Below are 12114 nucleotides of genomic sequence, written 5' to 3' on the forward strand. Positions count from 1 at the left end.
GCTACTGTAAGGATCAGAACGTTGTGCTTTTGAGTCCTGTGTCCAGGTATTTTCATGAATAATGTATGTCCAGAAAACATATTATGAAGTTTAACTAAAGAAATGTATATGTTTAATTCTAGTTTTGAAACAAAATTATGTCAGATATTCTCTGATCTCAATGCTACTTACCGTACAATACAAGGCCATTTACAGTCTGAAAATTTCAAGGTATGTATTTCATTGTTATTTACATGACATAGAAGTCACATAAATAGATGTTCCTGCACGAGAGATTGCATACTATGATAGGTGGCTTAGACATCAAGGTCCCTATTTAGGCTTTAAAAAGAATAATTTTAAAGAACTTTACTCTTTTGCAAGGATAGCCTTGAAATTAAGGAAGGAAATGAGGATCTGCCAGCTGAAGTGTACCAGTAGATGTACAGTTGTGGAGTTGAGAGGATATCTATCCATTACTTGAATTGCAAACAAGGCCTTCTAGCTCTTTTACTGTTCTTGGGCCACCTGTGTTTCAGAAGTGAACTTGTGTTAAGTGCTCAGTGTGCAGAGCAGCATATAAAGTTACTTCTAAACATATTTTTTTGTGTCAGGCTTTATTTTAGGAGTTCTGATAACCAGTCTGGCCATGGGTCCTTGAGAGTGATTTTTGAGGTCAAATGCTCTCTGCATCTCATGCTCAACCTCTTTCCTTCTATTTCCATGATGCCTCTGCACTTCTTTTTTCTTATTGTTTTGCAGTCAGAAGCTTTAAATACAAAGCTTACGGAGTGGTTAGTTTGTCTGTGCTAAGATCTTCATCCTGGTTGTGCTCCTTTTGCTCTCAGTTGGTCTAGGCTGAGAATCAGTTTTAGTTATCTGCTATTTTAAAAGTTATAGTTAATATTACATGATAAAGAGAGACAGATTTTTTTAATGTGTCTTCAGGTTTTTTTTAATGTAATCTTCAGTTACATTTAGTGTGTCAAACCTAAACTGGAGCACATCTTTTCAAATACGCTTTTTAAAAATGAAAGATGATAAAATTACTTGGTTTGGAAGGAACTTTAAAGATCATTTGTTCCAGCCTGCTGCCATGGGCAGAGACATCTTCCACTATCCCAGGTTGCTCAGAATTCCATCCAGCCTGGCCTTGGACACTTCCAGAGGTGGAGAAGCCACAGCTTCTCTGGGCAGCCTGTGGCATTGCCTCAGCACCTTCACACTGAAGAGTTTCTTGATAATAGCTAATCTAAACCAACCCTCTTTCTGCTTAAAGCCATTCTCCCCTTGTCCTGTCACTTGTAAGAAATCCTTCTCCAGCTTTGTTTTAGCCCCTTTGGGTGCTGGAAGGGGCTCTAAGGTCTCCCCAGAGCCTTCTCTTCTGCAGGCTGAGCAAAACAAAAATAGAAACACAACTCTAGTTCAGTAATATGTAGAAGCCAATGTTAATTTTTAGTTATTTTATTTTACAAACAGATATTTTCTCTTAGATTTGGTAGAGGCACCCGCTTCAAACATTGGAGCAGAATGTAATTTATTCTCAGGGGAGAACTGGCAACAGCCAAAATGGATAATGTAATAGGAATTTAAAGGGAAAATGAAACCCAAGTGAGATTTCTTAAAATGTAGTTCCTATATACGTATTTTTGTACAATTGTAGTTTTGCCCAGCATGGTACCATTGTAATGTACTTCAGTATGGAAATACTTAAGAACAGTTGTCTGCAGTAGTAGTTCCCTGTGGTTTATTTCCCATCACATAAAAATTCTCAAAACAAATGTTTTAGCATTTATTTTTTCCTCTTACTTCTAGCAACGGGTGATGACATGCTTCCGAGCTTGGGAAGACTGGGCAATCTATCCAGAACCATTTCTGATCAAACTACAGAATATTTTCTTGGGCCTTGTAAATATCATGGAAGACAAAGAAACAGAGGTAAGTGACCTCAGGAGTGATGCTCTCATATGGCAGAGAAAAAATGTGTTAGTATAAAATGGGGCTGGCAAGGATTATTTTGCTCTCTCTTTTAGGGTGAATAAATCTCTCTTTCTTCCAAGTCCTTGCTCCTAAGTAGAGGTGTAACATATTTTCAGAAGCAAATACTGTTTATTCTGTTCGTCTGTTTCTTGCTTGTAGAATAGGTGGTGTGGTGGAGTTACATTGTGAAAGTGTTTCCTAGCAGGCTAGTACAGAATGACAGGGATTTCCTTTGTGCTGGAAATACTCTGTAATACCTGTCTCTGAATTCTCAGTGGAGTTTCAGGCATTGTAACTGTGTGCAAAGATGCCTTTCAGAGCAGTGGAATTTAACTTAATTTAAGTGGCTTGCAGTGGAATTTAACTAAAGCTGATTTTTCAGAGTGGAAGACCAGGGTGAAAACACATGTATGAAGGACAGTGCCTGTACCTAACAAATTGGAATACACAGCTCTGTTTGTAATTTGTGTGTTCCTTAAATTGGTGTTCCTGCTAAATAGGCCCTTCTTATCAATTGTTCATTTTACTGGTCTTGAGGAAACTTGCATATCAAGGAAGTATGATTTATCTGACTCTAATTTACTGATTTTGAATTAAACCTCAACTTAATAGCTCTTCTTTGGAATATAGGTATTGGAAAACTTCCAGTACATTGTGGACAAATGCCAAGTTCTTGTCTATAATTTTTTATAGGAAGATATTGTTGTGTTATTTCTTCTACAATAAGCAACTATACTTGATAGCAAAATTTGTTGAAGTAGGTTTTTTTGAGGCTTTGGTATTTATGAAAGTGCTTTTTAAAAAGAAATTATTTGATAATTGGAGAAGTAAAGAAAAGCAGCGTAGATGTGTACTTGAAATAATGACATATTATTTGCTTTCAGGAAGTACCGGATGATCTTGATGGTGCTCCCATTGAGGAAGAGCTTGATGGTGCTCCACTAGAAGATGTGGATGGAATTCCTATTGATGCTGCTCCTATTGATGACCTGGATGGAGTCCCAATTAAATCGCTGGATGATGATCTTGATGGAGTTCCTTGTATGAAATGTTTCAACTTTCAAATTGAATTTTCAGTCTTTGATCTTTTCTTCCTGGGTAGTTTTAAGAAATAAATAAGCCTAGAATTGATCTGGCATGTAGCTTTGCAAAACGTTGATTATTTCAATATGCTCTACTGTCTCTAGTAATTGCTTCAGAAACACAGGAGGTGTCTTCCCATGTTACACATGTCAGGCAGGATCTAAACCCTGGTTTCTTTACTTTGTAAATACTAAGATTGTGTCATCTGTTTCATTATTCTGGCAGTTATGTTAGTACTTTTTGGTTTCAGTTCTGAAGGGCTTTGTAAGTTATTTTTCTGTGTCTCTTTCTCCACCAGTGGATACAACTGAAGACTCAAAAAAGAATGAGCCTATATTTAAAGTTGCCCCTTCAAAGTGGGAAGCAGTGGATGAATCAGAACTGGAAGCTCAAGGTTAGTTTTGAAAGTATCTTTTCTGAAGTAACTGAAAGCATAATGTCACTCATGTAATGATTATTTTCAGCCGATCTGGGCTAAAATGCTGATAGGATTGATGTTGTAACATAGTAGGATCTTCTGTTGTGACTTGTTCACTGAATTTTTAACCAAAAGGAAAATAGTGTATTCCGTTATAGTTATTCTGCTTCAATAACCTATCAACCTTTAAAAGTAACTTGCAGTTTATTAAGAATAAATACTGAAAACAACAATGGCAGAAAACCTTGGGTATGTGGCTGGCAGTCTTTTTAAATCTTGGTTTGAAAGATAGTATTTTAAAACTGACAAATACTTTTCTGCTCTTGAAAGCTGTACTGCAGTGTAATATGCAGTGTAAGTGAATAGCTCTGTGAATAGTAAATATTCTGATAATGGGCTGGTTAGAATATTTCTGTGAAATAGAACGTCTGTATTAAGTGCTAGAGGCTGGTAAATTTTACCACTTTGTAATTCTTAATATGTGTTACATATACTATGTATAGATATATAACTTACTATAACTGTATTACAAATAATAATTTTCTGATTAAGTGGTAGCTTTTTCATTGTTGAAATTATCTTGGTCTCTCTTCTAGCTGTTACTACTTCTAAGTGGGAGCTTTTTGACCAACATGAAGAATCTGAGGAGGAGGAAATTCAAAAGTAAATGCTTTTTCATTCTAATGAAAATGTACTTATTTTATATATCTAAGGTGTCTTTGGAATTCCTTATAAGATAGATACATTGTTACATGAGTAGAACAAAAACGAAAATTTTAAAGTAGGAAAATAAGAAAACAGAGAAAACTCAGAATTTTAGTGCAGCATGCTTTCAGCTCCCATGATTTTTTTTCTAACGTGATAAATTACACCTTTTGGTAGAGTTGTTAACTATAATCTTTGAATTTATTGATTTGAGAATTCAGCATCAAATAGTAAGAGCTAAGGTAGCAGTATGGAAATCTTTCTGTTGGGTATATATGAGTAACTCTAAACCTCTGCCTTCTACTGCTGAGACAAGCACAGTGAGTCATGTTCTGGGCTGTTTGTTTGGAGGCTGATAGGCTCCATGCAGAAGTTGGTTTTGACTTGTCTTTTTGCTCTTCAGGCAGCTGAGAGTTGAATTAATCTTATAGTTAATGCTGTAAATACTTGCTGCACTGCATGGAGTCCTGCAGCACTCTAGTGGTCAGCCTGGGAATATAATTTTGGGTATTTGCCATCTCTCAGGTTTATCTCCCAAGAGCAAAACTGGTAAATACTGTTCTTCTGTTAAACTTAATATACCTGAAAAGCACCATTGCAGCATTTTGAGGTTCTGCTGAGGGAGTGGGTGTGCTTTTGTAGCTGATAGATATGTATTTGATGACTGTAAATTTAATGAATTCTTCTGCACTCTGTTTCTATGAAAAGTGTAAATTGTGTGAGTAATAAAAACTAACAGTTTAATTAAATGAGAAAAACCTGTCTCACAGGTGGAGACTAATTTGTAGCTGCAGACTTCCATAATCTAACTTCACAGATTTCAAAACTAGTAGCTAATCATAGAAACTAAGTAAGAGAAATAGTACATTTCATATGTACTTAAGATATCTGTGACATCTTAGTTAATTCTGTGTGTTTTCTGTAAAGTCAAGAAGAAGAAAGTGAAGATGAAGAAGACACACAGAGTTCTAAGTCAGAAGAACAACACATGTATTCCAATCCTATTAAAGAGGAAATGCCTGAATCCAAGTCATCAGTCAAATATTCAGAAATGAGTGAAGAGAAGCGTGCCAAACTCCGAGAGATAGAGGTGAGCACAGGGTGTTTTGTGCCACTCTTCTGTACCTTCCCAGCCCTCAGCCCATGCTGAGTTCTCTACATACAATTCAGAGTTATTTTTATTGAAATAATTATAGTCTTGTTATATAGAGGGGTTTTGTTGTAGTCTGGTGTATTTTTGTAAGGGTTTATTCCTTCACACTCTTACCTTGCCTGGTTTTGACATTTAAAATAATGGAGAAAAAAATGAAAAATGTTGAGAATGTCTGTTCCTTTTCAAGTACCACTGCAGCTTTAGATCACTTGGGTGCCCTTAGACTTTCCTCCCTTTGGCAAATGAATTTTTGAGATTAACTTCTGGATGTGGCTTTAGTCCTCTACCTTTCTTATTTTCTATTTCTTGCCTTGAAGCGTCTGTATTTTATTGCATTTAACAGTGTCTATTTTCACTATCTCAGCCATCAAACAAAGAACTACATAGAGCTGGCCACATAGTCGTGGAATTGGAGGTATTTTAATTGAAGCCTTGTGTGCAGTTCATGGGGCTCCCTGGTTCTTCTTGCCTTTCTTCAAGCACAGGTGTTGGTGTAGCTGTTAAACTTGAACAGCAGAGTTTGTTATGGCCTTGTTCTGGCTTCTGGGTTTGTGCTTGACTGAGAAGGTGACTAGAACTGGAATGTAGCACGGGCTTTGCGTAGCAGTGAAGCCTTTCTGACATATGCTGCCGTGTAAAATCAGGTTTAAAGATGTGTGTGACTTCCTGGCTTGTATTCAGGAGTCAAACCCGGGGGGACACTGAATACCAGAATACTTGTACCTTCTGTTCAGTGCACTAAAATTATATTAAGAAGTTGATAAATGCGTATTGCAGTTGTAGCATCTCCAAATGACAGGTTATAACCCGAGTGATGTTTTGAAGGTGGAATTGTGGCTGCCTACCTGTTCATGCTATACTGTGCTAGTTACCTAAAATCAGACATTAGCAGAGCTCTGTAATATCCTTCTAAGATGCTCAGCCAATAATACTTTAAAATGTCACAAATGTTGTTTCTCTTAAGTATGCCTCCTTTTAACTATTGAGTTTTTATTTAAATTAATACACTCTCACTAAGCACTTAGAAATCTCTTGCTTTGCCCAGCAGTTTGAAAGTTCATTAAATACAGCCATATTAAGTGAATAAATTCTGAATGTGTGAAGCTGAATGGGATTTATGTCTGACCTGACTCATGGTGGCAGTATTTTTGTAGAAAATACATTGTGTTAGACTAAGGAAAGTATAAATGAAACTAATTTTCTTGTTGATTGTAATATTGATTGTAGCAGTTATGGAAAGTGCTTCTTTCAGACTGAGTATATGTTTTGCAGACATTATCTTGGCAGTTGTGGAGGCAAATTAGGCAGTGATTTGCTTTAACCGTTGTCAGTTTTACACTGCACAAGTGTTTTAAGTTCTTTTATCAGTGTATTCTGTCAGTAAAAGTTTTAGGTGGCAAATATTTGAGTTTTTCAAGTGCATGCTTACATTTTATTCTTTTTGGTAAGTAAACTACCATTTTGGTTTTAGACTTTTGGAATTGCTAGGAAGAAAACCTTTTTTTTCTTTTGAGAACATTTCAGACACTATGTAGGAGTACTTAAAATTTTCCTCAAGTTTGTCATTGATGGGAAAGTACTCCCTGTACTACTAGTTCAAAGCATTCACACTCGTGGTTTCTTCTTAGTATGTACCCAATCCCTGCCAAAACCCACATCCATTATTAAATTTGAGGAAAGGAGCTGAGGAAAAAAACAACCAATTACCAGCTTTAACAATTGTGCCATCTAATATGCAGTGTAAAAAATGTTCTGTAAAATATTTGGCAAAAAAATTGGTGAAGTCTAAATCTCTAGCTACACAGTCTACACAGTGACTGCCAGGGAAGCTGAAAAGCAATTTTTCATGCTTTTTTTTGAAATTCATTAATAAAGCAACAATTATTTCTCTTGGCACAGTTAGTAAATTCAGCTTGTTAGCTGGAAGGAGAAATTGAAGTAAGAAACAAGCTTTGGCCTGGGGCATCAGACTGGTGCCATCTGAGGAGGCAAGTTTAGTAACCTTTTGTTTGCTTCCCTCATGCCCCTGTTAATCCTTCTGAAGTGTGAATTCTTTCCAGAACTTAGCAGGAACAGAGCCTTTCCTAGAACACTGAAGAACAGTGATTTCTTAGCTGGTTTTTTCACGTGTGGAAAGACTGGCACTTTGCTTTATAACTCAAATTTCAGGGTTGTCTTTATGGTGCTTTATGTGTCTTTCTTCCCCCCTGGGACATTTTAAAAAAATAAAAGGTGTATTCCTCTTTGTAAAGAGACCTTAGTGCTATAAAGTGTCAGAAAAATAGGAATTTTATTATTTAAATTGTTTATTAAGCATCCCTTAGAGTGTAGATAAACTCAGAGACAAAATGAAGCAGCTTAGTCCTCTTTGGACCTTTCTGTAGGGCATCTTACTTGTGCCTTCACCTTGCTGCACAAATTTTGATAATCCTACTCCAAACAAAAAAAGCACAGCACAGGCTTCATCTACAGCTGCAGGCTCATCACAAATCCAGACATATCAGTGCTTCCACAAGGGTTAAACAGGGTTTTAGTCCTTTTTAGTAGCTGGCCTTACTCACCTTTGTGTTGGCCTGAGACCTCAAAGCAGAGTTTGGCTGAGGCAGGAGAGGAGGGCTGTGGAGGGTTCCTGCTGAGCCTTTCTGGAGGGCAGGGTTGGGTCCTGTAACACCATCCTGTGCCTCTGCTCTCCCACTGCCTCCTTTCCCCCTGCACAGATACTCCACACCAAACACCCCCTGCCCCCTCACAGTACTGAGAGTCCAGTTTATCCTTCTACCAAGAGCCAAAGAGATTTTCCTGCCTGTCCCAAAGGACAGGTGGTTACCCTTGTCAAGAAGTTCCATGCAGTTTCCGTTATTTCTTTCTCTGGATTATGTTGCTTAGTGTGCAGAATACTCAACTTTGGAGTGTTTGTTTGTCAGGTCACAGGAGCTGTATGTAATTGTCATTATAACAAAATATAACTCTCTGGTTTTTGCAGTATGTGGAGGTTTCTGTAGCTGGCTCATTAGAGGCTGCTGCAAAATGGCATAAAGATACTCTATTAAATATCCTACTGATTGTGGCTTAGTAATAACAGATGAGACAAATTGGCTTTTTTTTAACCAATAGTTTTGCTATTTATAGCAGTTGTTTCTTTGAAAGTGATGACTACTCAGAAGATTCTGGTCTGTTTAAAATCTTTGACTATTTCTGTTTTACACGAAGCCAAAAGCAAGGAATTGCTTAGCTCCAAGACACTTGGCACCCTGTGAGTGTGATGGAGCATGCCAGAGGGCTCTGTGGAAGAAGAGATATTTCACATGTGTATGTCAGGATATTGTCATCTGTTGTTGATAATATTGTAGGCTGCAGAAATTCCACTATTCACAGACTTTCTGGAAAAGTCAAGCTTTCAAAGAAATATTTTGCTCTGCTTCTGGCAAAATCTAGGACTTGTGACAGCCATTGCTGGGGCAAGACTGTTCTAAAGAACACCAAAACACTTTGGTCTGTTCAGATGTCTGTCCTGTCTCTAATCAGTCTACATTGGAGTGCTTACATTACTTCCCAAAAAGAAATTCCTGTCTTTTCTCAAATGTGTGGTGATTAGCTTCCTAGTCCATCCTAATACGTAGCATGCAGCTAATTTATCTCGAATCAGTTACGTTTGAACGTGGCCACTTTAAGTTCAGAGGCTGTGTAACTGTGGAGTAACCTCTTGTGAAAAAGCCTTTGTGCACAGACTCAGTATCAGCAGACGATTAGAAAACAACGATTTTTGGAAGCAGATCAGTTTTAAGTGAGGGAGCCTACTGACAGCACACCTGTTGGTATCTGAATGGAAAAAGCAGAGCTTTGGTTTGCAGCAGTCTGGTTTCACTGAGCCGTGGTAGCAGCACATTACCCTTTCCTTTGGCTGCTTGCTCCCTGGGTGGGCTGTAATGAAGGCCTCAGCTTCTGGCTAAGGCTGAACCCTGTAAATGCTCCTCAGATGAGTTCAAGGAGAGAGGGAGGAAGGCTCCAGATGAGAACCAATACACAGGAGGTATGCTGTGGAGAGTTTGTCTTGAGCTCGTGGGAAAGAGCTCCTCCTTAGTGAGAAATGAGATCCTGCAGTGGAGCATTATGTAGGGATTGCTCACAGCAGCTCCAGTGATATCTGACACTTCAGCATTGCAATCTCTGGACTGGGAACTCTGCTCTGGGAAGCTGCTCTGCCTAAGGAATTAGTATTACAAAGTTTTGGCACAGGGATTTGAAACATTTTCCACTTCCATTTTAGCATGTGTGTTACTGACTTCAGGGATAGTCCAGATAAAAGTTGATGTATTTATTCCTTAAAATGAACAAGCTTACCAGTTCTTGTCTGATGAACAAGGATGGTTAAAGAATAACCAATGCAATGAGGATATATTTGTTCATCCTCAATGCAGGTTTACAAAGTGAAATGCTTACAAAATTCATCAGTTAGATGCTTAAGCCTGAGTATTAAGGATCTTTTTCTCCTGGGAGAGTATCTTGAACAGTGTGATGGGAATATGAGCATCCAGTACTCTACATGGAGAGATGCTGAGATGAGTGTTCACTATGGCCAGTTGTACAATGTGCAGTGAAATTGTGAAGGGATTTGAACAAGCATCTAAGTTCAAATAGTGGTCAAATTTTTTAGGGAATTCATCTGTGGCCTTTGGAACTTTCTTACAAAACACAGTTACAGTGGTGATGGATGAGAGCAAATAGCAAAAGCTTCTATACATTAAGGTGTAGGATGAAATGGTCTGACTAACTGCTTAGCTCTGCTGAGTGAGGAAACATCCTGATCCAATGAGTTCTGACACTTGCTGACTTTCCTGTGACCCACTACATCTCACTGAGGGAGAGAAAATTGAACTGGGGAGGAGAGTGAGGAGCTGGTGCATGGGAGGCTCAGCCAGACACTGCAGTTGGTGCAAGGGGGACCCTGTGCTTGGAGTGCAGGAGGGGATGGAGGAGCCTGATCCCTCTGTAGTGAGCTGTTGGTACCATCTCAGGACTTTTATCATCTTTCCTGGAGGTGTACTCATTTCCTCTGTCCACAGCATGTTTTAAAGCAGTCCATTTGCATGGGTTCAAAGGGAGTTACAGCAATTCTGTGGAGGAGACATCCATCTATGGGTGGTCTGTAAAAGACCACAGCTGTCTCAGGAAACCTCCTGATCCTGCCATAGCTGGAGTCTGGGGAGGTGTTGAGTGAGATGTTACCCACAGGGTAGCCTTTTCTATTTTCTCTCTTTTCAAAGCACCTGCTAATGACCACTTTCAGCCCCCCCCACTCCACCCACAGTTTCTGGAGAAGCTACATGCAAGTAATTCCTTTTGCCATTTTAAACTTACTGCAAACAGTGGGTGCGTGTCAGCATTTTTTTCCATCTATTTAGCTTATTAAGGCAGGTGAAGCCTGTTGTTTGGATTCCTGGTTTATTTTCATCTCAGGTTACTTTGGGCTATAGACTTAGGCTTCCTTGCTCTCAAAATATGGTTAAACAGAGACTGTCACAGCTTTGTTGGCTAAAAAATGTAAAAAAACACGAGGATGGAGAGGTTTTGTGGACTTTATTGGTTTGGGTGGTGGTGTGTTTTTTTTTTTTTGTTGTTTTTTTTTTTTTTTTTGTTTTTTTGGTTTTTTTTGGTTTTTTGGGATTTTTGGGTTTTTGGGGGGTTTTTTTGTTTTTGTTGTTTTGTTTGGGTGTTTTTTTGGGGGTTTTTTTGTTTTTTGTTGGTTTTTTTTTTTTTTTTTTTTTAATTGTATGGGTTATTTAGTTGGGAAAACAAAGTCTTATGGACACAGTCATGCCACGACAGCCTAAGAGATTTCCTGGATCAGCTGAGCCTCCTCTGTATTCCTCCTGTTTGGCACTGAAGGTGCTGAGCAGCTGCTGCCCTGGAATGTGTCATGGTAGGGAATGCTGTCCTGATTTCACAGCAGAACAGGTGGTGCACAGTTACACTGAGTATATGGTTCTAAAAGGTATTTCTGCCTTTGAATCTGCTTTTAAAGTGGAGGAAGAAAAATACTCGTTTATAGAAGGTGGTATGTTACAAATGATGATGACAGTTTTCCATTGGCTGAATTGTCAGAAAAAATGCACAACTGCAGGTAGAGCAGGCTCTGTAAGTGAGAGAGGAGAGCAGAACAGCTGACAGAAATTTACTGTGGTATAACAGTGCTTTTTAAAAAAATTTGGTTTTCCCCCAAAGCAAGTGGTTTCCTTATATTTGAGACTAAAATGAAAAACGTGGTGTTGGCATAAGTTCTGTAACTAAAGGGAAAGAAGGTCTTGTTCAAAATAGGGTTATCCTTGCTTAGGTTTTGTGTTTCTTAACATACTCATGATTAGTGATGTTAGTGTTTTTGTGATACCTTTCCTTTCTGTCAGTGATTGGAAGGGCTGATTAGATCCAGTCTGCTGGACTTTTGAGAGGGAAGAACAAACCTGTAGAGTTTGATTTTGTGACGACTTCATATTAAAGAATTGAGACCTGGAGAATAGGAATCTTTCAGATAATTAAAATGGACACAGTTGCAAAGTATTTTCCTTTGTTTCCAGTGTGGAAGAATTAAATATTTTTAAAAAGAAAACAACTTAGTGTGTTTGCTGGAAATAAAAGCTCAAGCGCTGAAAAGATCTACTCATATATAGAATGTCAGTGTTGGAACAGGATGTGCAGGAGGGTCAGAGCAGGAACATTTGGAAGAGGGCTGACAAACACAACCTGAATTATTACCAAGCTGTTCCCTCCTTCCCCAGAAAAAAGACACTTCCTCCAAAAA

General features: G+C 38.4%; 1 protein-coding gene across 8 annotated transcripts in view; it reads left to right on the forward strand.

Annotated features, from left to right (window-relative positions):
- The window catches only part of U2SURP (U2 snRNP associated SURP domain containing), a 41761-nt gene that overhangs the window by 24942 nt on the left and 4705 nt on the right, over window positions 1-12114 (forward strand). For all 8 annotated transcript variants that reach the window (XM_066326357.1, XM_066326363.1, XM_066326358.1 and 5 more), the window contains 6 exons: window positions 123-210; window positions 1795-1917; window positions 2844-3000; window positions 3341-3436; window positions 4057-4123; window positions 5093-5255. In XM_066326357.1, coding sequence (XP_066182454.1) covers window positions 123-210; window positions 1795-1917; window positions 2844-3000; window positions 3341-3436; window positions 4057-4123; window positions 5093-5255 — 694 coding nt within the window. The remainder of the gene's footprint in view (window positions 1-122; window positions 211-1794; window positions 1918-2843; window positions 3001-3340; window positions 3437-4056; window positions 4124-5092; window positions 5256-12114) is intronic.

Source organism: Sylvia atricapilla, chromosome 10 (assembly GCF_009819655.1).
Source record: "Sylvia atricapilla isolate bSylAtr1 chromosome 10, bSylAtr1.pri, whole genome shotgun sequence".
Classification (NCBI taxonomy): Eukaryota; Metazoa; Chordata; class Aves; order Passeriformes; family Sylviidae; genus Sylvia; species Sylvia atricapilla.